The sequence below is a fragment of the Acanthochromis polyacanthus genome, chromosome 11, assembly GCF_021347895.1.
Source record: "Acanthochromis polyacanthus isolate Apoly-LR-REF ecotype Palm Island chromosome 11, KAUST_Apoly_ChrSc, whole genome shotgun sequence".
Lineage (NCBI taxonomy): Eukaryota > Metazoa > Chordata > Actinopteri > Pomacentridae > Acanthochromis > Acanthochromis polyacanthus.
Genome location: NC_067123.1, coordinates 2147757 through 2171015, shown reverse-complemented (window position 1 = coordinate 2171015; position 23259 = coordinate 2147757). Strand labels below are relative to the sequence as shown.

The following is a 23259-nucleotide window of genomic DNA, read 5'->3' as shown; positions in this document are numbered from 1 at the left end:
AGTTTCAGTTCCTTAAAAGTGGAGGTGTCCATGCAGTCAGTGTATGGGGCAAGTGTGCGAGTTGGGAGGGGGTAGAGCAGGGTTCTCGCCAGGATTTTTTTTTTCAGCGTAACGGCAGGTCCTCCTGCACGCGCGCGCACAATAGATGGGAACGGCAACCACATCTTGGTACGTGTTCTCTCTAGGTCGCTACAGGCAGTGGGTTCACACTGGTTTGTTATCCGTCAAATTCCTGTGCAAGCAGCTCGTCTCCTCGTTCCTCTTTTAGCATACGTCACACAGTATTACAATAAATAAGAACATTCAGTCATCTAATGCAATCATTTTCATAACAAGCTGTTGGAGGCAAAACCTTTTTGTTCTTTGCAATAAATCAGAGGAATCCAAGTTGTCTGTTGTTCTTTTCTTCAGAGCTCTGAAGGTACAGGTGACACAGAGTGCAAAGCAGTCTATGGGAGAATACAAAGAACAGAGTGAGAGCTGTCTATATACTGAACTAGAAATAAATGGCTTTATTGAGGGTAACTGAGCAGTAAAATGCATACAGGAACTTACAACATGAACAGTTTTCTACCAGCATTTCTGCCTTGAATCACCTGCAGCAGCATCTTTATATTCTCTTTATTCTCTTTTTCCATGCCTGTTTTCTGTCTGTGTTACATATTTTTAACAGTTTAAGTTCATTTGTATGAATTTTAGGTGAAATTGAAAAGAGCTAAAAGTGAACTATTGAGTTGAAATGTGTCCTCTGTGTTGGCTGATGAACATATAGGACACTCTGGCACTTGTGTATAGAGTGGTATCCTAATGAAGATGTGTTTGATGTTACAGGTGATCGGCAGGAGGAGAGTCTGATGGAGGAGCTGAGGAGGAGAAGAGGAACAATGAAATCTTCACAAAAAGTGAGAAACATATGACTGTAATATCAGTCATTAATTTCTTATTTGAAATGTGTGAAGTTGCTCCAGTTGGACAGATGATCCAAGCAAAGCCAGGTAACATTGGCTGGAGAGATGCAGCTCTGCAGAGGCAGCTGAACTGAGGATAAAGTGGTGGACGGCTCAGAAAGTAGGGAGGTTAAGTGACTTTTGACTTCAAATCATGATGCAAAGGTCCCCTTTGGTATTGAAGTACCTTAGGGTCATACAAGTAAAATTTATCCCAAGACACAAGTGAGATCACGCTTTGGTGGCCATTTTTAAAATGGCCACCGACCATCCTTGAGAGGCCCATATCTTTGCTTCTGTTATCGCTATATTAACAAATTTGGTGTTAAAGTGCACATTTTTGGGGTCAAGAAATTGAGTAAAATGGATTACAAGACTAAAAAAATGATACTCTCCTCACCATGACAACTGAAGGTAAATCTGCAATTTATTAAAAAAACACATACCAAAAACACAGTCGAATTAAAACTCAATAATTTAATAAATACAACTTAAAGTGTTGAATATGTGTGTTATGGATGCTAAGAAACTGAGTAGTGAGACAAGTTCATAACTGCAGTCATAGAAAAAAATGATTAGACCTCCCTTGTTTTCTTCAGTTTCTTGTTCATTTTAATGCCCGGTACAACTAAAGATTCATTACCTGAAGAACGCAATGAACACGACAAAAAATGCAACTGATTCCATAATACTTGTTTTACTATGTCTTATTTGACATCCTCTGGCTTCATTGTATTCCCTGGTATATCAGAGTATTTTATGTCTTATCTGACATGTTTAAGCTTCATTGTATTCCCAGGGTATCTAAGAGGACATTTCATGTCATCAGCAGCACTGCACATGCAAAGGCCTAGAGTGGTTTCCTGCTGACATTCAAACCGTAGCACAACTCAGAAGTCGTCAGCTCTCACATAATGCCTAAAACTGAAGAATTATGTAAACCCACAAAGGCAGCTATCTTGGTCCTTCTGGAAATTGGCATGAGTGAGAGACAAGCAGCGAAGAAACTGAAGATCTCCAAGACAGCCGTTCATTACACCAAGAAAAAACAAGCCCAACATGGTTCTACCTAACTGCTGGCTGGTCAGGAAACGTCTTTCTACCCAGCAGATGACCGTCACTCATCTGTTCCTGTGTCAGGAATCATCCTCAGACCTCCAGGGACCTTAAAATGAGTGGAGACTGTGGAGAAACAGGACTTGACTGTTGATGATTGGACTAAGGTTCTCTTCAATGATGACCCCAATTTTCACTTGATGCCCACTCCAGACAACTTCCTGGCCTGGAGAAGCTACAAACCAGACTGTCCGTCTCTCCAGTAAAACATGGGGGTAGATCAGTGAACATCTGGGGTAGTTTCAGTCTGGGTGGAACAGGGAGAATGAACCAGGTCATGTACAGCACTACTCTAGAAAACAGTCTTCTTCCATTAGCTGGACAACTCTTTCCTGCTTTCAATGACTGGATTTTCCAACAAGGCAATGACCTTTGCCACACGACAAGGTCAGTTAAAGCCTGGATGGAGAACCAGAACATTGGAACCACGCCTTGGCTGCTCAATCACCAGATCTAAATCCAACTGAAAACCTGTGGAAAATCATCAAACGCTAAATGGAGAACCACAAGCCCCAAAACAAAGCAGATTAGTTAGAATTAGTGCAACAGGAATGAGCTGCTGTGACAGCAGAACAATGTCAGAAGCTGGTAGAGAGCATGCCAAGATGCATGCTGCAGTCATCACAAACAATGGTTATGGATCAGTACTAACTCCCATGTGGATCATGGGACTAAAACAGACAGAAAAGAAAACATGGAATCCTAAAAGCTGTTTTTTGGAAGCACAATGCCATAGCTATTGATGGAAGAACTGAAGTGATTTCATTCATATTAGTTTATTTCGAACTTGGATCAAAATAAAAAAACAATACATACACACGTGGACAAAATTGTTGGTACCCCTCAGTTAAAGAAGGAAAAACCCACAATTCTCACTGAAATCACTTGAAACTCACAAAAGTAACAATAAATAAAAATTTATTGAAAATTAAATAATCAAAAACAGCCATTACTTTTGAATTGTTGATTAACATAATTATTTAAAAAAACAAACTAATGAAACAGGCCTGGACAAAAATGATGGTACCTCTATAAAAGATTGAAAACTATTTGACCAGAGTGACATGATTAACTCAGGTGTGTCATTTAATTGACATCACAGGTGTTTCCAAACTCATAATCAGTCAGTCTGCCTATTTAAAGGGAGACAAGTAGTCACCCTGCTGTTTGGTGAAAAGGTGTGTACCACACTGAACATGGACAACAGAAAGCGAAGGAGAGAATTGTCCCAGGACATCCGAAAAAAATGATAGACAAACATCTTAAAGGTAAAGGCTATAAGAGCATCTCTAAACAGCTTGAAGTTCCTGTGACAACAGTGGCTCATATTATTCAGAAGTTCAAGACCCACGGGACAGTAGCCAACCTCCCTGGACGTGGCCGCAAGAGGAAAATTGATGACAAATTGAAGAGACGGATCGTTGGAATTGTATCCAAAGAGCCCAGAGCAACCTCCAAAGAAATTAAAGGTGAACTCCAAGGCCAAGGTACATCAGTGTCAGATCGCACCATTCGTCGTTGTTTGAGCCAAAGTGGACTTCATGGGAGACGACCAAGGAGGACACCACTGCTGAAAAAAACTCATAAAAAAGCCAGACTGGAATTTGCAAAAATGCATGTTGACAAGCCACAAAGCTTCTGGGAGAATGTCCTTTGGACAGATGAGACCAAACTGGAGCTTTTTGGTAAGGCACATCAACTCTATGTTCATAGACTCAAAAACCAAGCATACGAAGAAAAGAACACTGTCCCTACGGTGAAACATGGAGGAGGCTCAGTAATGTTTTGGGGCTGCTTTGCTGCATCTGGCACAGGGTGTCTTGAAAGTGTGCAAGGTACGATGAAATCTGAAGACTATCAAGGCATTCTGGAGAGAAATGTGCTGCCTAGTGTCAGAAAGCTTGGTCTCAGTCGCAGGTCATGGGTCTTCCAACAGGACAACGATCCAAAACACACAGCCAAAAACACCCAAGAATGGCTGAGAGAAAAGCGTTGGACTATTCTAAAGTGGCCTTCTATGAGCCCAGATCTGAATCCCATTGAACATATGTGGAAGGAGCTGAAACATGCCATTTGGAGAAGACACCCATCAAACCTGAGACAACTGGAGCTGTTTGCTCATGAGGAGTGGGCCAAAATACCTGTTGACAGCTGCAGAACGCTCATTGACAAATACAGAAATCGTTTAATTGCAGTGATTGCCTCAAAAGGTTGTGCAACAAAATATTAAGTTATGGGTACCATCATTTTTGTCCAGCCCTATTTCATTAGTTTGTTTTTTTTAAATAATTATGTTAATCAACAATTCAAAAGTGATGGCTGTTTTTGATTATTTAATTTTCAATAAATTTTTATTTATTGTTACTTTTGTGAGTTTCACGTGATTTCAGTGAGAATTGTGGGTTTTTCCTTCTTTAACTGAGGGGTACCAACAATTTTGTCCACGTGTGTACATATATGTATAATGTATACATATACAACAAAATAAAATAAAATTGTAGCTATGACAGCATTTTTTTTGTACTACCAATAATCAATTTCATCACCAGATTTTGTTCGAAAAAGGGTGTAAGAAGAAGTAAAAGAATTTATCTAGTCCCACCCCTTATTCCTTATCAAAATGCATCACTAAATTCACCCTGAAACACTGTTCAGGTCATGGCCAGTCATTAGTTAACAACAAAACAAAAACAGCAGCGAAATAAAAAAAATAACAGCATAAAATACAAAAAAAAAAAAAAAAAAACCCAACATCACAGGATATACAACACCCCTGATGTTACTGATTTTTATTACCCTTGTTTTCTCTTCTCTTTCCATTCTGTATCTGTTTAATATTTCCATTTTAAAGATGTATTTCAGCCCACCTATTGTTTTGCACAATTTCAGTTCATCACTGCAGCTGTTCCATAGTGGAACTCCTTTTACTGAGACACAGTGAAGTTTCATATTCAGGGTTCTCGCCAGGATTTTTTTCAGCGTAACGGCAGGTCCTCCTGCACATGCGTGCGCGCAATAGACGGGAACGCGCATGCGCAATAGGAAAGTACGGCTGAGGTGGGGAGACATAAATTAACCTAGATAGGCACCCAGTTGATAAAAACAAACACACATGGCGTTATCTGTCAAAATGACAGTGCAGCGGCCCTAATCACAGTGTTAACCCTTCCTGTTCGGCCCCCGACCGTGGTCAGGAAGCCCGGGGTTAACCCCCTTCACTTCCTCAGCAGCCGTAGAGGCAAAGACACAGGAGCCCAGCCGTATCGAAGAACACTGCAGCCTTTATTGTCTATAAACAGTGGCTGAACCGCACAGTACTGCCAACCCAGCAACTACACACCTTCTCTCCTCCTCTGACTGCACCAGGCATAAACTAACCGTGACGTCACCCGTTGGTTTCAATGCTGAGAAAATGAAGCCCGTATTTTGCTACTTCCTGGTCGCCGTTTTGGATTTTTTGGAGCCAGTGATGTAAAAAGCGTCATCAAACAGACTGGAGCAGAGAGCAACTAGGGACAGGATTGGCTGAGGACTCTCTTATCCCGCCCACATTTTACCGCACAGGCTTCTGTTGCTGTCTATCAAGTATAGCCACGCCCCCTGGCTCCGCCAACTTTAACGATTTATTTAAAATTCAGTATTGATTTATTTTAAGATCGGCCAACTGATCTCTCATTTTGACCATGAAAACTAACGGGGGAAAAAATCCTGATCTGTAGAAAATCAGTCTATCAAATATTATTTTTTCCAAAAATGAATTGGGATCTATGGAGAAAAAGCTTTTTAGGGCCAACCCTAGCGGACGGCGTGATATTGCAAGTTTTTGACACTTCCGGGTTGGCTTCAATTCTGGAGCCAGATGCTATGTCCACTATATATACAGTCTATGGACTGCACCGACTGCCCGTCTCTCTCACTCGCTCTGCCCCCTCCCTCCCCCTCCCTCCCACACACACACACACACACGCTGCTCTCTCTCCCTCTCTCATGATGGAGCCACACACGCTCATAACAACAGCGTAATCTTTGAAATGCGCTGGCGTAGCAGCCCTAATCACAGCGTAATCTTTTAAACTGAGCGTAACGGGCCGTTAAGACTGCGTAACGGCCCGTTAGACAGTGTAACGGGCCGTTATGACAACGTAATGGGCTCTGGATACTACTCGGTAACTGCTGATTTTTGACTTTATACGTAACTTGAATTGTTTTATAGTTAACCAGATCCTTAAATTTTAATGTATTAAATTTGATGAAGAGTTGGTTTGTTGATTCTCTGTAGGTGGATTTGTTCATAATTCTTATTGCTCTTTTCTGTAGGATAAATATAGACCGTGTATTTGTTTTGTATGTGTTCCCCCAAACCTCCACACAATAATTCGGGTACGGGAGTATGAAGGAGCAGTACAAAATGTATAATGAAGATTTATTTAGGAAATATTTGACTTTATGTAAAATTGCCACTGACTTTGCTATTTTTCCTTTTATATAGTTAATGTGTGATTTCTCATCTATTATAACACCAAGAAATTTGATTTCAGATACTCTTTCAATCTCTACATCATTTGTTATGAGTTTTTTGGTTGAGCAGGTTGGACTGTTTCCAAATACTATAAATTTTGTTTTGGCTAAATTTAATGTTAGTTTATTTGAATCAAACCAGCTCTTCAATTTTTTTTTAGCTCATCACCTACTTCATCCAAAAGTTTTTCCAAATTGTCCCCACAACAGAACAAATTAATATCATCAGCAAATAGTATACATTTTAATGAACCAGAGACTTTACAGATATTGATACATAAAATAAACAACAATGGTCCCAATACTGAGCCCTGAGGAACCCCACACTTTACTCTTAGAAGTTGTGATATTGCCGAGCCCATTTGTACATACTGATTTCTGTTATTCAAATAACTAATAATCCACGCAAGTGCTAGTCCTCGTATCCCATAGTTCTGCAGTTTTATGATTAACAGGTTGTGATCAACCGTATCAAAAGCTTTTTTTAAATCTAAGAACACTCCCACTGCATATTTCCATTTTTCTACAGCAGTTGATATCTCTTCCACAAATTCCATGAGTGCCATTGAGGTACTCCTGTTTCTCCTAAATCCATATTGTTGATCATAAAGTATGTTATGTTTAGTGATGAAGTCATGAAGTCTTACGTAAAATATTTTTTCCATTATTTTTGAAAATTGTGAAAGCAAGGAAACTGGTCTATAATTAGAGAGAATGTGACAATCTCCTGCCTTATAACAGGGTATGACTTTTGCTGTTTTCATTTTCCATGGAAAAACACCAGTTTTCAGGGATTGGTTACATACACAGTGCTCGATTTAGACGGTCGCCAGATCGCCGCGATGATAGGAGATTGATGACATCATACGAAGTGGCTGCCTCCATGAAGAAAACATGATACGCGGTTCAGCCCGCCCGAGCGCTCTACTTGGACGGTCGCCGGGTCGCCATTTGCGACTAAAAACGTCGCAAATGGCGACAGAAGAGTGTTTTCCAGAGTAGTGCTGTAGATGACCTGGTTCATTCTCCCTGTTCCACCCAGACTGAAACTACCCCAGATGTTCACTGGCGACCGTCTAAATCGAGCGCTGCATACATGCATAAAGGGTTTTACCACACAGTCAATTATTTGCTTAACCAATGACATGTCAATACCATCACAATCTGTAGATTTCTTACCCTTAAAACTTTTCACAATATCAATAATTTCTTTTTCATTTGTTCCTTTTAAAAACATGGGTTCAGTAACTTGTATGTTTTTACTTTCGACCTCATTTCTGTCACCCAAACTTATGTCTCTTGCTAAAGCAGGACCAACACTGACAAAATATTCATTAAATTCCTTTGAGGCTGAAGTCATATCATTTATAATCTCATTTTTTGGGGTTACAAAATAATTTGGATATCCTTTTTTCCCCCAGCTCTGTTTCTAGTAATTTCATTCAGTAGTTTCCATGTATGTCTGATGTTATCCTTGTTTTTTTCCCAGTAATTTATTGTAATAAATCTTTTTGCTGTCTCTTATAATCCTTGTCAGCTTATTTTTGTATGTCTTATATTTCAATTCTGCTTCATTTGTTCTCTTCATTAAAAACTCTTTATATATATATATATATATATATATATTTTTTACATGAACTTAATATATCGTTTGTAAGCCAAGATTTTTCAGCAGCTTTCTGGTTTACTACTTTTGTTACCAGAGGACAGTGTTTATCATACAGAGCAGCTATTATGGACAGAAATGTATCATATGCTTCGTCAACATCTTCCACATAGACTTTACCCCAGTCATGGCTCATGAGATCTGATTTAAATGAGTTAATTGCGTGCTCAGTTTTATGTCTTATTGTTTTGTACTCTACAGCCCGTATCTTTTCACTACTGTGGCTCTGTATAACTGCAAACACTGGCAGATGATAAGTTCTATCATTTATAATCAATCCACTCTTGACTTCTTTGTTAATTACATTTGTAAAAATGTTGTCTATTAATGCAGCACTCTGTGTTGTGATTCTAGATGGATGTGTTAATTTTGGTTATCAAGAAAATCATGGAAAATGTCTGATACCAGCTCTGAAATTAAACTCTCATGAGTTATTTTTGTTGTTGTCATTATATTTGTCCAAACAAATGTACCTTTAGTGGTACCAGGAATTAAAATGAACAAGAAATTGAGGAAAACAAGGGTGGTCTAACATTTATTTCCATGAGTGTATGTTCACATTTTAGAAGTAGGCAATGCCATACCTACAATTTTTTACTGATGAAGACTAATAGCTTGGTGTGAATACATCACAAAGATGATTGTCTATTTAGATGTCTGCACAACGATGGGAACATGAGCCATGACATCTACAGAAAGACATGCAAAGCAGCCTCTGCATGCAGTATTTGCAAGGTGCCTTACAGCCAGTCTTAAACTTGCACATGACAAGATCTGGCAAGTCCTTTGAAATAGTGGCAGTTGTAGTGTAGACAGGAGTTGGTGGAGAGTCTGAGGAACCCTGCTGCCATCCCCATAGAGACGGCAAAATTGTCACATGGTGTTGGACGAGTGCCTTGCCCCATACATGTCCACTCTAAAGAGAGACATAATTCATGATACCAAGGCCCTCCATTATTCTTAGCCATATTTATATTATGTCTCTAAACAATTTTTTCTTATCTGATAAGCTACTTGAAGGAGGTGCTGATGGAGTGCATCACTACTTGGTGGAATGTGGTGAAATGAGGGAGAGCTGTGCAGCATCCACAGTTGTGATGTTGTCCTAAGATACACCACAGAGCATCGGGACAAATCTGTCAGGATTCTGCCCCAGTTGCTGCCTTTTTGTTCCTAACCCTGACGCAACAACAGGACTACACATACGGGATCAGTAGTGTGTACTTGCAACAACCCAGTGGCATTGCCCCACAAGTTCCTCAACAGAAGAGGCTCACTCCCATGGTCTATCGGAAAGCACACATAATGATGACTTCATGTGGCTCATTCAAATTTGAATCCAGTATAAATATTTGGTTTCATCACATTAACATGACTTTGTGCTGTTTTTGGGGGGTGCCTAGAAGGTCCCATACAGGCATTTTTTAAGCCTTCATGTTTAAAGAATTCTAGGTGTCAGAGTTTACCAGAATGCACCATTTCAGCCTATAAATTTCAAAAGTTTCTTGCATGGGAGGGTGGCCCTGCCCCCCTCACAAACGCTCCCCCCGACTCGGTCGCTCTGCTCCCTCGCTTCCAAGGATTCACTTATTTGGTAATTTCCCAATGACATGCCTGTTCCCCGGTGGCTCCCCTGGTAGCCAACCGGGCCCGGTCTTCCCGCTAGCCGAAAAACCACGCACCAGAAGACCTGGCCGCCGAAAGCGCGGCGCCAGGAAGGAATGTAGCTCCCCTGTCCCTGTCCCGGAGGAGCCCTGTGCCACCTCACCTGCAGTGCTGGAGGGGCCCTATGCCACCTCGCCTGCAGCATTGGAGTGGTCTTACACTACCTCACCTCCCGAGAGGGTCAACACCGCCACTGTTGCCGAGCGGGTCGACGCCGTCCTCCTTCCTGCCGAGGAGAGGCCCCATGCCGCTTCACTCCCGGTGGAGGAGAGGCCCCGTGCCGCTTCACTCCTGGTGTAGGAGAGGCCCCGTGCCGCTTCACTCCTAGTGGAGGAGAGGCTCCGTGCCGCCTCCCTCTCTCCTGTCCCTGTGGGAGCCATCGCCCCGACTCCTGTCCGTATGGGGACCATCACTTTGTCTTCTGTTCATTCGGGGGCCACCGTCCCGTTACCAGTCTTTGCGGGGCCCATCGCCCCATCTTCTGTTCCTGTGGGGCCCACTGCCCCGTTTTCTGTTCCTGTGGGGCCCATTGCCCCGTCTTCTGTTCCTGTGGGGCCCATCGCCCCGTTTTCTGTTCCTGTGGGGCCCATCGCCCCGTTTTCTGTTCCTGTCGGGCCCATCGCCCCTTCTCCGGTCCATGTGGGCCCTGCAGCGTTGAGGCTCCCAGCCTCCCCTGCAGCTTTAAGAAAGCCAAGAGCTTTCCCTGTAGCCTTGAAGGAGCTAGATGCGCTCCCTGCAGCTTTAAAAGAACCAGAAGCTCCCCCTGCAGCTTTAAAGGAACCAGAAGCTCCCCCTGCAGCTTTAAAGGAACCAGAAGCTCCCTCTACAGCTTTAAAGGAACCAGAAGCTCCCCCTGCAGCTTTGACAGAGCTTAAAGCTCCCCCTGCAGCCTTGCTGGAGCTTAAAGCTCCCCCTGCAGCTTTGACAGAGCTTAAAGCTCCTCCCGTGGCCTTAAAAAAAAAAGCTAAAAGCTCCCCCCGCAGCCTTAAAGGAGCTGAAAGCTCCCCCTGCAGTGTTAAAGGAGCTAAGGGCTGCAGCCTTGAGGAAGCCAAGAGCTTCCCCTGCAGCTTTAAAGAGGTTTCCCGCCTCTCCTGCAGTTTTAAAGAAGCTAAGAGCTTTGACGAGGCGAAACGCCTCCCCCGAGTCCTTGACGAGGCGAAACGCCTCCCCCGAGTCCTGAAGAGGCATAACGCCTCCCCTGAACCCTCAAGGGGGCGTAGCGCCTCCTCGGCAGCCTTGAGGAGACGTAGTGCCTCCTCCCGAACCCAGAAGAGGTTAAGCGCCTCTCCACCAGCCCTGAGAAGGAGAAACACCACCCCAACACTAGGTGGCGCCCCTGCAGTGGTGGTCTCCTTGCCCCCGTTTTCAGTCCCAGGTCCAGCCCAGTTCCCTGAGAAATCCCCAGTCCCATTTTTAATTCCGTCCCCAGTTCAGCTCCCCGAAAGATCCCCAGTCCTTTGTTTAGTTCAGTCCCCAGTCTCTTTCCACGAAGAAGCCCCAGTTCCAGCCCTACCCCCCGTGGGGTCCCCAATTCCGAGTCCAGTCCTGTCCTCAATCCTACCCCTCGAGGGGTCCTCAGTTCCAAGTCCAGTCCTGTCCTCAGTCCCGAGTCCCGTTCAGTCCCCAGTCCTGCTCCCAGAGGCCCCCCGAGGGGCCCCCGGACCCAGCTCTGCCCCCGGAGGGGCCCCCCAGCTCCTGCTCTGCCCCTGGAGGGGTCCCCGGCTCCAGCGTCGCCCTTGGAGGGGCCCCCGGCTCCAGCTCTGCCCCCGGAGGGGCCCCCGGCTCCAGCTCTGCCCCCGGAGGGGCCCCGCCGCTGTTGCCGGTTCCCAGTCGGGCCCCTGGAGGGTCCTTGTCGGTCCAGCTGCCGGTTCCCAGTTCGGCTCCCAGAGGGTCCTCGTCGGTCAAGCTGCCGGTTCGCAGTCCGGCCCCCCGAGGGTTTCTCGTCGGTCCAGCTGCCGGTTCCCAGTCCGGCCCTCCGAGGGTCCTTGTCACGTACGCCGCCGACGGTCTCCAGAGTGGTATCGCTGCCTTCGCCGACGGCCTCCAGAGTGGTTTCGCTGCCGTCGCCGACGGCTCTCAGAGTGTCTTGGCCACCGTCCCTGACGGCCTTCAGAGTGTCTTTGCCGCCATCGTCCCCGACGGATTTCAGAGCGCCTTCGCCACCGTCGTCCCCGTCGTCCCCGACGGCCTTCATAGCGCCTCCAGGTTGCTCTCGCCTTAGTCATTTGATTCGCCGTGTAAAAGCACCTTTTGTAGCCCTGTCTTTTGTCACTGTTTAGTTTTCGCTTTAGCCACTTCAGTCCCGTTTTCAGTTTGTAGATGCTTTAATTAATAAACCCTTTTTTTCTTTTTTCATTTCTGTTAGTACCTGCACTTGGGTTCTCCACCCCACAATCCTGACAAAATCTCTGGAGCATGGGTGTCTGACCTGGACTATGGTAGCTGATTGTTTGTCTGAGGACTTTCATTTCATGCTAAGCTATCGTGGGGCTGGTAGTCAACTCTGTGAACAGTGGCAACATGTATGATTTTGATGGGTGAAGTAGCCTCTGTAATACAATAGCATTTTTGCAGCTTTTGTGCTCCATGGCAGGATTTTAACTCATCACCTGCACTACATACTGACTCGCCCTAGATCTTATCTATAGCTTTTTTTTTAAACATGATTGCAGTTACTGTCATCTTCCCCCTGGATAGAGCTCTGTCCCATTTGGAGAAGCCTGCAAGTTCTGCGAGAATCATGTTCTATGATTTCTCCAGTGTTTTTAATACGATTCAGCCCGACAAGCTGGAGGTCACAGGAGTGGATCACCACCTCTTGGGTAGGATAATGGACTACCTCACAGACAGACCATAGTTTGTGAGGACACAGGACTGTGAGTCTGACGTGGTGGTCTGCAGCACAGGGGCCCCACAGGGAATGGTCTTGGCTCGGTTTCTTTTCACCCGGTACACTGCAGACTTCATGGACCACTCAGCCAGCTGTCATCTGCAGAAGTTCTCTGATGACTCTGCAGTCGTCAGTCTCATCTCAGATGATGATGATTGGGAGTACATGGAACTGAACCAGGACTTTGAGGACTGGTGCCAGGAAATGACAAGTAAAGTCACTCTGATGACACAATTTTTATGTAAAATGTGCATCTTTACCCCCAGTTGTCATGGTCAAGGGAAAGCTGTTGGTATTTTAAACTCTAAACCTATTTTATTGGATTCTTTGACCCCAAAAATGTACACTTAGCACCAAGGTTGTCATTATATCTATAACAGAAGCAAAGATATGGGCTCTAGAGGATTTTCAGCACAGTGGCGGCCATTTTTGAAAAAATGTGTTTATTTCCAATACAAAGGGTGATCTCACTTCTGTCTTCGGATAAATTTATTTGTATGACCCTAAATTACTTCCATACCAAAGGGGACCTTTGCATCATGACTTGAAGTCAAAAGCCTATTTTTTGGGCTTAACCTCCCTACGAAGAAGCTGTTTCTTTTTTGTTTGAGGCCAAACTAATTGCTAGTAAAACATTATGCAAATGTGTTGCATGGTGACGAAGATAAGTAACACACAGAAAGTCTTGTTTTTCAAGCCAGGTGTTCAGGAAGGTAAGGAGCAGCATATTCTTTGGTTGAGAATAGCACTTTTGAGCATTGTGAGTTTGCAGGCCTTTTTCCTTCTCAAGACATTCAGACAGTTGAAACCAGAAGTTTACTTTCACTGTATAAAATGGCACATAACCTTGTTTTTTTGTTGTTGTTGTTTTTCAACAATGTCTGACATAAAATCAAATGATGCTCCTCCAGTTTTAGGTCATTTAGGATTGCCAAAATTATATCTGTTTGCTAAATGCCAGAATAACGAAAGAGAGTCATGCGATCTTTCTAAAAATGGACCGCTGCGGACTTATCGGGACTTATCAGTTGGAAACCATCCAAAGAACAGTTGGTTAAAGGGTGTGGGGGTGTTTGCAAGTCCCATCAATTCTTGCCGTCTGCTACGTTTGCGTTCTCTGAGTGCTTTTCTTGTTTCGCAGCTGCATTTAAATCACTGGCTCTGTTTGTGTCTTTGTCTGTTTCTACAGAAACATGAAAGCAGCAGTCAAGTGAGACATCAGAAATCTGCAGAGGAAAACAATGGGTCCCCAACAACAACAACCAGAGATGAATCACTCAGTTGTGAGCAATGCAGCAAGACTTTTATCACAGCAAGAAAGCTAAGAATTCACAAACGCATTCACAGTGGAGTTAAAACGTTCAGCTGTGATCAGTGTAAGAAGACTTTTACTCGCAAGAGTCATTTAACAACACACCAACTCGTTCACAGTGGAGTTAAACTATTCAGCTGTGACCAGTGTGGGAAGACTTTTACTCACAAGAGTCATTTAACAAGACACCAATTCATTCACAGTGGAGTTAAACCATTCAGCTGTGACCAATGTGGGAAGACTTTTACTACCAAGAGTAGTTTAACAACACATCAACTCATTCACAGTGGAGTTAAACCATTCAGCTGTGACCAGTGTGGGAAGACTTTTACTCGCAAGAGTCATTTAACAAGACACCAACTCATTCACAGTGGAGTTAAACCATTCAGCTGTGACCAGTGTGGGAAGACTTTTACTCACAAGAGGAATTTAACAACACACCAACTCATTCACAGTGGAGTTAAACCATTCAGCTGTGACCAGTGTGGGAAGACTTTTACTACCAAGAGTAATTTAACATCACATCAACTCATTCACAGTGGAGGTGAACCATTCCACTGTGATCAGTGTGTGAAAACAGTTACTGTACATGAACAGTTGTTGATCCGTCAATGCCCCCACTCTGGTAGAAAGCGGTACCACTGTGACTACTGTGAAAAAACTTTCAAGCGCCATGGGAGCCTAAAACGTCATCAACGCCAATTCCACACTGGATATAATGTGTTCGTATGTGATTACTGTGGCAAACCATTTGTACAGTATGCACAGTTACAAGCCCATGAAGTGACCCACACCGGGGTTAAACCATACCTTTGTGACCAGTGTGGGAAAGGCTACAGCTACATTCAACACCTCAAAGCTCACCAATGTGTCCACACTGGGAAGAGACCATACAGACGTGATGAGTGTAAGAAGACTTTTACAACTTTGGGTTCCCTGAAACAACACCAACAGATCCACAGCAGAAAGAATGCATTCAATCGGTGTCACAGTGAGGTATGTAAGGTTGTCTCAGCAACAGTGTGCACACAATTATGCATTGGATATTTTGGATATTGTTATGAAATTTAGTGGGATACTGTTTTGAACAACTGTGGCCAGTCTTGACACAGAAATTTGGTCCAAGTTGATCTGGAGATGTAGGTAAGATTGAGAATTGTGACGTGATCAGCATCAGCACAAACTTGTTCTCACCACATAATGTTGAAAAGATATGACATCAGTGTTAAATCTTCTACTGGGATGTTGGATATTTAGCCAATATAAACCCAGCTTAACTGGTCAGTTTCTTGCTGGCCTCACGTCTGTGAGTGTCAAGTGCTCTCCCACTTTCAATGACGGGTGATTATCACTGATAGTTTGTTCTTAGAGTTTGTGTGCAGTTTCTGCACTTGAAAAAGGCTGTTTCACGTACCCAGAGTTTGAGCAGGACTCCACTCATAAATCAGACAGTTGCTCTCTTTTTTTCCCTCTTTTATTTTGCAGTGGTCATAAAGTCATGGGTTACAAAGGTGGCAACTTCCATCAGTTGATACTAGTGATGTGTCACGGCCGAGTGGGGTATGTCTCTCAGATTGAAGCCTTTAAAATAGAATTAAGTTGGATAGTTTGGATTACAATGATTAAAACTGACAACGCCACCTAGTAAGGGACTAGGACCCGTTTTAAAAGAGGTTCTTAACCCAGAGGTGAGCAGTGCATAACAACAGAGGGTAAAACAATTATTTTCATTCCAATAAATTTATTCACCTAAAAAATAACATTTAAGAATAAACAATCAAAAAATACCAATAAAAAGTTAAGAAGCTAAAAATTCTTAAAATCAAGTCACTACGGAATGGGTGACCACTGGACTCGTCATGCGGGGCCTTTTCTTTGACGAGGGTTGACGGGGAGCTTCTCCAGTCCTCAGGGGCCACGGTGCTGCGTCTTGCGATCACGCAGGCTCTGGAGCCTGGGAGAAAGAGAGGATCTCCCCGTGGGGGAAGTAATAACAGGACCCACACGTCTCCCTCCCGTGTGTGGCGACTCACCGGGTCTGGGCGGCGATATCTGAGCCGCCCAGTATGCCGCAAACACGCGTTGAGCACTGCCGTGCGTTCCAGACCTGGCCCCACTTTACGGCTGCCGTGCGTCTCTCTCTCGCTCTTCGGTCGTCCTGTCTCTGTGCTGGTGCTGTGCGCCCTTGTTTCAGCCTAGTAGTCCGCCCTGGTGCTCGTCATACACCGCCGCTCTTGCCCGGTTATCTATCGTTCTGCCGCCCAGTACTGCCTGTTCCTCTGCTCTGTCTGCTTCCTGCCGGCTCTCGCCGTGCTGCCTCTCTGTTTGCCGTTGATCATCTCTTTTGTTTGCTGCCACTGCCCCAGATGCTGTCCTGCGTAATCAACTGATTGGCAGCAGGTGCACTCAGCCAATGTCCACAGTCTGTTCCTGGTACACAGCTGCAGGTAGTGGGGGTGACCTGAACTCAATTAAAAAACAAAAAGAATATACAAAGAAAAACACCACCGCAAAACATGCAATTTGGCAAATTAACAGAAATCAAGCAATAATTTCACAGCAAAATATAAAGAAACCACACACCAGATAACCATGCAAATAAAGGTAATCACAATAAATTAAAGGCCATATTCCCACACCCCTCCACACTTAAATGGTGCCACTAATTCAGTCTCTATAACGAGCGGGGCATTGTCCTCTAGTCGCACAAGTTGACCGACGGAGCTCTTGATCAGGCTCAACATTAGTTACTGGATAGTACAACACTAAAGGCAGTTCAGCTGGTTGATTGTCATTTTGTGGTACTTCAAGGGGCAGATTATTAGTAGGAGCAATGCAAGGTTTTAGAGCATTTCTATGCAAAGTTCTCTCTTTACCACCCTGCTCTGGTCTGATGCGATAGACTAAACCTGAATCACCCACTAGACCAATTATTACATGGGGCACCGATTCCCACCAACTGTGGAGTTTACCATGATCTCTTCGGTTTCTATCACGTACCCACACACGCTCACCTGGAAGAAGAGCACTAGCCTTAGCTTTTCGATCGTAGTACTGTTTTTCATGTCTAGCTGCAGCTGTCATTTTCCATGGGCCAACTGGTACGCATGAGACAGCTTCTTATGATGATCTGAGACCCATCCCTCTAAATTGTGCCGAGGTTGATTGTCTACCACCCCCAGTTTAACATCAACAGGAAGCCTAAGATGACGACCGAACATAAGGTACGATGAAGCAAACCCAGTGGCACTATGAACGACATTGTTATAAGCATGTAAAAGCTCTGGAAGATGTTCCGGCCACCTATTCTGTTTTTCTACCTCAAGCGTGCGGAGCATGTTCAGTAGGGTCTGATTCATTCGCTCGACCCGGCCATTTCCAGATGGATGGTAAGACGTTGTACGACTTTTAGAAACCCCATACATGCTACACAATTGTTTCATCAGCTCAGATTCAAAATTTGGTCCCTGGTCAGAATGGAACCGGGATGGACAGCCGAATGGTTGAATAATATTAGACCAAATTGCACGGACAGTAGTTTTAGCAGTCTGATCACGAGTGCCAACAGCCCAAGAATAGCGCGTGAACATATCGGTCATCACAAGAATATTCTGGTATAGATCATTGGGACGGCGCAATGAGAGGAAATCTAAAGCAACTACTTCCAGGGGATACGATACCTCTATTGGTTGGAGGGGGGCCCTTGGCTCAATCCTATCTTTCTGGAGATTGCAAATGATACAACCTATTTGGAGGCCGTGTACCACCTTTTCCATGCTTGGCCAGAAGAAATGACGCCTTATATAAGCCAAGGTCCGTTCTGTGCCAGCATGGGCTGCAGCTTTGTGGCACCTCCTCCACACTTCCTGGTGGCTGGAATCTGGACAAACAATTTGAAAACGAGGCTCACATGCACAGGAGTCAAACACCTTCCTGCAGAGGATCCCATTATACAAGCAGAGTCTTTTTCTGTGTTGTAACAGCTTTTTAGCAGTTTCCGGCAGAGCCTCCCTCTCTGTCTTACTAGGGATAACCCCCGTTTCAACATACCTCCGGACCAACTGAATATTTGGATCTGCTTCCTGCAGGGCTTTCCAATCCTTCCCAAACTCAACAGTGGAAATGTCCTCCTTATCAGGGGCAGTTACAGTTGTGGCAACAATGGCGGCATTCCTTGGAGCGGCAGCTGTTGGAAATCTGGACAATGCATCTGCATTTAAGTTTTCACGGCCGGCTCGATACTTCACTTCAAAATCAAAGGATGCCATTTGGGCAACCCACCTTTGTTCTACGGCCCCCAATTTGGCAGTTTGTAAGTGGGCTACTGGATTGTTGTCCGTAAATACTGTAAATTTGGCTCCAGTTAAATAGTCCTTAAATTTTTCAGTGATTGCCCATTTGAGGCCCAACAGTTCAAGTTTGAAGGAACTATAATTGGAATCATTTCTCTCTGTGGGATGTAAACTACGACTCGTGCAGGCAATAACACGCTCTTTACCACCTTGCATTTGTGCTAGCACTGCGCCAAGTCCACTGTAGCTTGCGTCGGTGTACAAGCTAAAAGGTTTCCCATAGTCTGCATAGGCTAAAATCGGGGCTTTGGTCAGGGCCTCTTTCAGTTGGTCAAAGGCAGTTTGACACTCTGCTGTCCAATCGATAGCCTTTGTCAAAGATCTTTTGTCACTTTTGGGGATGCCAGTTAACAAGAGGTTTAGTGGACGAGCTATTTTTGCAAATCCTTGAATAAACCGTCTATAGTAACCAGCTAGACCCAAAAATGCCCTCACCTCTCTCACTGATGTTGGTACAGGCCACTCAGTCACTGCGGTTACCTTCTCGGGATCAGACATTACTCCTGCCTGGTTGACCACATGGCCCAGAAACTTGACCTCGCGCTGAAGGAGTCTACACTTATCTGGCCTCAACTTCAACCCGTGTCTCCAGAGCCGCTCGAAAACCTCCTCCAGATTCTGCAAATGAGTATCAAAATCAGGTGAGTACACAATTATGTCATCAAGATAAACAAGCAAGGACTCTGTAATTTGGCCACTCAGACACTGCTGCATTAATCTCTGAAACGTCGCAGGCGCGTTACAGAGGCCGAAAGGCATGCGTTGGAATTCAAACAGGCCTAAGGGTGTGGTGAAGGCAGTCTTTTCTCTGTCTCTAGGATCAACTTCAACTTGCCAGTAGCCGCTGGATAGATCCAATGTGGTGAACCATTCTGCCTTGGAAAGGGAGGTGAGAGTTTCTTCAATCCTCGGAAGAGGAAAGGCGTCTTTGTGCATAACAGCGTTCAACTTTCTGTAGTCGACACAAAATCTCCAGCTCCCATCCTTTTTCTTAACCATAACAATGGGTGTGGCCCAAGGGCTGGAGCTCTCAGTAATTACACCACGATCTAACATGTCCGCTAGCAGTGACCTCATTTCTTTATACATGAGTGGTGGCAATGGTCTGAATCGCTCCCTGATAGGGGCAGCGTCACCCGTTGGAATGGTGTGCGTGACGGCATCCGTCCTACCAAAGTCCTCCTCATGTCTAGAAAACACGTCTCCCCACTTATGCAGGAGTGCAGTCAGCTTACCAGCCTGCTCCGACGTCAAGTCCGATCCGTTTACCAGCTCTTGCATGTCGAAGTGGTTGCTACCCACATGATCACCAGTTGCCTCTACCAACCCAACCTCCACCTCTCCATCGTCGTTGGGGGTCAGGTCAACATCCCGGGCACCGTGGACATCAGCGTCATCCACTTGGTATAGGCGGCCGATCTTTTGATAGCGTCCTAGAGTGATGGGATAGTCGTTCAAATTCCTCAACCGGACAGGGATCCTACCGTTGCGGACGACAACCAACGTGCGGGCAACAGAGACAGTGTTCAGCTCATCCAGGGCCTCAACCAGGCCACAGTAGTCCCTTCCTCTCGGTCCGGCTCGGGCCCGTCCCCAAACAACAATTTCACTCCGTGCGGGGATCCTGACTCCTTGCCTTCGAACCGGCCAAACGTATCCTCGGAACCCATCCTCAGTACTGACAGCTGTCCTTTGGCAGAGGGCAAAAGCGTCTCTCCATGCCTGCTGCGACCTTGGGCTTCCACAAGAGAACGACAAGGGCTTCTCAGGGTTATGAAAAACAACATCCCAGCATGGTTTAATTACGTTCATGCCAATTATAAAGGAACTCGAGGAGCATTCATCCGTGACAACAAAAACACCTTTTTGAGCAATTAAAACACCCTCTATTTTAAAGTCCATCAGTGCATAGCCTATGCAGGGGATCTTGATGCCATTGGCTGCTTTTAGCTTAACGTAGGAAGGCACATTGTTAACAGTATACTCCGAAAAATGCTTTAAAAACAGGCTCTGCTGCATAAGGGTAACCTGTGACCCCGTATCCAAAAGTCCCTCCAAGTTAACTCCACCTACTGAAACATCCACGTAGGGGCAATTTCCCACTAGAGCTATAGCGGCCCGTTGGTCTCCTCCAAGACCAGACCCCACTGCATGGGCCTCAACAGCAGGGCGACTTAGTTTAAAGCTGGCTGACTGACTGGTGGGGTTCTACAATATCTGGCAATATGACCGGGCTGGTTACAATTCCTACATATGGGCCTTCCTCCCTCATCCCATCTGTTTCTAGAGGTTGGCCGTGAATACCTCCTCTCTACTGTTGGTTCAGGGGCGCTATTGTGGCGTGCAGGGCCATATGCTGGGCTGATTGGTCTCAGCTCTCTCACGAGCTCCTGAGCAAAGTCCTTCATCTGGTCTTTCAGCTCCCTCACAATCTCCTGTTTCAGCTCATCTTTCCATGAATCAGCCTGTGAATGAGATCTTGAATGATTAGGCTCTCTTACCACAGCACAAGTCACTTCTGGCCACCTTGCACTATGTGTGTCTTCCTCTAGATGGAGGGCTTCCTGTTGTAGAGCATTAAAAGTTATGTCAGGGTCCAGACGTACCTCCCGTTTTAGTGCTCGGATTAAAGCGCCATCCTCCAGGCCAAGCATGAACTGATCTCTCAGGTGGATATCAGTGGGTGCACTCTCTTCATCCTGTCTCTGTAACTTCCGATATAACTCTCTCAAGCACAGGGCATATGCTTGAACAGATTGGCCTGGTTTCTGCACACAACCAAAAAACTGAGACCTTAAAATAGAGGCAGGGACATCTTTTGAATAAATTTCATCCAAAGCATTAAAAATTTTTACAGCTCTATCACGGTCCCCATCTGCCAACACATTAATTTGCCGCTTTGGCAGCCCCGACAATGCACCAATTAAAATTCTAACTTTTTGGGGTTCATTTAAATCATTAGCATCTAAAAGACCTTGCATTTGCTCCTTCCATTCCACATATTTCAAATTACCATCAATTGCCAGAATAACGAAAGAGAGTCATGCGATCTTTCTAAAAATGGACCGCTGCGGACTTATCGGGACTTATCAGTTGGAAACCATCCAAAGAACAGTTGGTTAAAGGGTGTGGGGGTGTTTGCAAGTCCCATCAATTCTTGCCGTCTGCTACATTCGCGTTCTCTGAGTGCTTTTCTTGTTTCGCAGCTGCATTTAAATCACTGGCTCTGTTTGTGTCTTTGTCTGTTTCTACAGAAACATGAAAGCAGCAGTCAAGTGAGACATCAGAAATCTGCAGAGGAAAACAATGGGTCCCCAACAACAACAACCAGAGATGAATCACTCAGTTGTGAGCAATGCAGCAAGACTTTTATCACAGCAAGAAAGCTAAGAATTCACAAACGCATTCACAGTGGAGTTAAAACGTTCAGCTGTGATCAGTGTAAGAAGACTTTTACTCGCAAGAGTCATTTAACAAGACACCAACTCGTTCACAATGGAGTTAAACTATTCAGCTGTGACCAGTGTGGGAAGACTTTTACTCACAAGAGTCATTTAACAAGACACCAATTCATTCACAGTGGAGTTAAACCATTCAGCTGTGACCAATGTGGGAAGACTTTTACTACCAAGAGTAGTTTAACAACACATCAACTCATTCACAGTGGAGTTAAACCATTCAGTTGTTACCAGTGTAAGAAGACTTTCACTCAAAAGAGTAGTTTAACAACACACCAACTCATTCACAGTGGAGTTAAAGCATTCAGTTGTTACCAGTGTAAGAAGACTTTCACTCAAAAGAGTAGTTTAACAACACACCAACTCATTCATAGTGGAGTTAAACCATTCAGCTGTGACCAGTGTGGGAAGACTTTTACTCACAAGAGTCATTTAACAAGACACCAACTCATTCACAGTGGAGTTAAACCATTCAGCTGTGACCAGTGTGGGAAGACTTTTACTCACAAGAGTAGTTTAACAACACACCAACTCATTCACAGTGGAGTTAAACCATTCAGCTGTGACCAGTGTGGGAAGACTTTTACTCACAAGAGGAATTTAACAACACACCAACTCATTCACAGTGGAGTTAAACCATTCAGCTGTGACCAGTGTGGGAAGACTTTTACTACCAAGAGTAATTTAACATCACATCAACTCATTCACAGTGGAGGTGAACCATTCCACTGCGATCAGTGTGTGAAAACAGTTACTGTACATGAACAGTTGTTGATCCGTCAATGCCCCCACTCTGGTAGAAAGCGGTACCACTGTGACTACTGTGAAAAAACTTTCAAGCGCCATGGGAGCCTAAAACGTCATCAACGCCAATTCCACACTGGATATAATGTGTTCGTATGTGATTACTGTGGCAAACCATTTGTACAGTATGCACAGTTACAAGCCCATGAAGTGACCCACACCGGGGTTAAACCATACCTTTGTGACCAGTGTGGGAAAGGCTACAGCTACATTCAACACCTCAAAGCTCACCAATGTGTCCACACTGGGAAGAGACCATACAGATGTGATGAGTGTAAGAAGACTTTTACAACTTTGGGTTCCCTGAAACAACACCAACAGATCCACAGCAGAAAGAATGCATTCAATCGGTGTCACAGTGAGGTATGTAAGGTTGTCTCAGCAACAGTGTGCACACAATTATGCATTGGATATTTTGGATATTGTTATGAAATTTAGTGAGATACTGTTTTGAACAACTGTGGCCAGTCTTGACACAGAAATTTGGTCCAAGTTAATCTGGAGATGTAGGTAAGATTGAGAATTGTGACG

The 23259-nt window shown here is 44.6% G+C and overlaps 1 protein-coding gene across 3 annotated transcripts in view; it reads left to right on the top strand.

Moving 5' to 3' along the window:
- LOC127536202 (zinc finger protein OZF-like) overlaps positions 1-23259 on the top strand; it is a 40560-nt gene that overhangs the window by 2098 nt on the left and 15203 nt on the right. The window contains exons 2-3 of one of the 3 annotated variants that reach the window (XM_051955935.1): positions 832-902; positions 21721-23091. In XM_051955935.1, the coding sequence (XP_051811895.1) occupies positions 855-902; positions 21721-23091 (1419 nt within the window). In that variant the 5' untranslated portion in view covers positions 832-854. Of the gene's footprint in view, positions 1-831; positions 903-13991; positions 15111-21720; positions 23092-23259 lie in introns of all 3 variants that reach the window. The other 2 variants (XM_051955936.1, XM_051955937.1) reach the window with 2 other exon arrangements.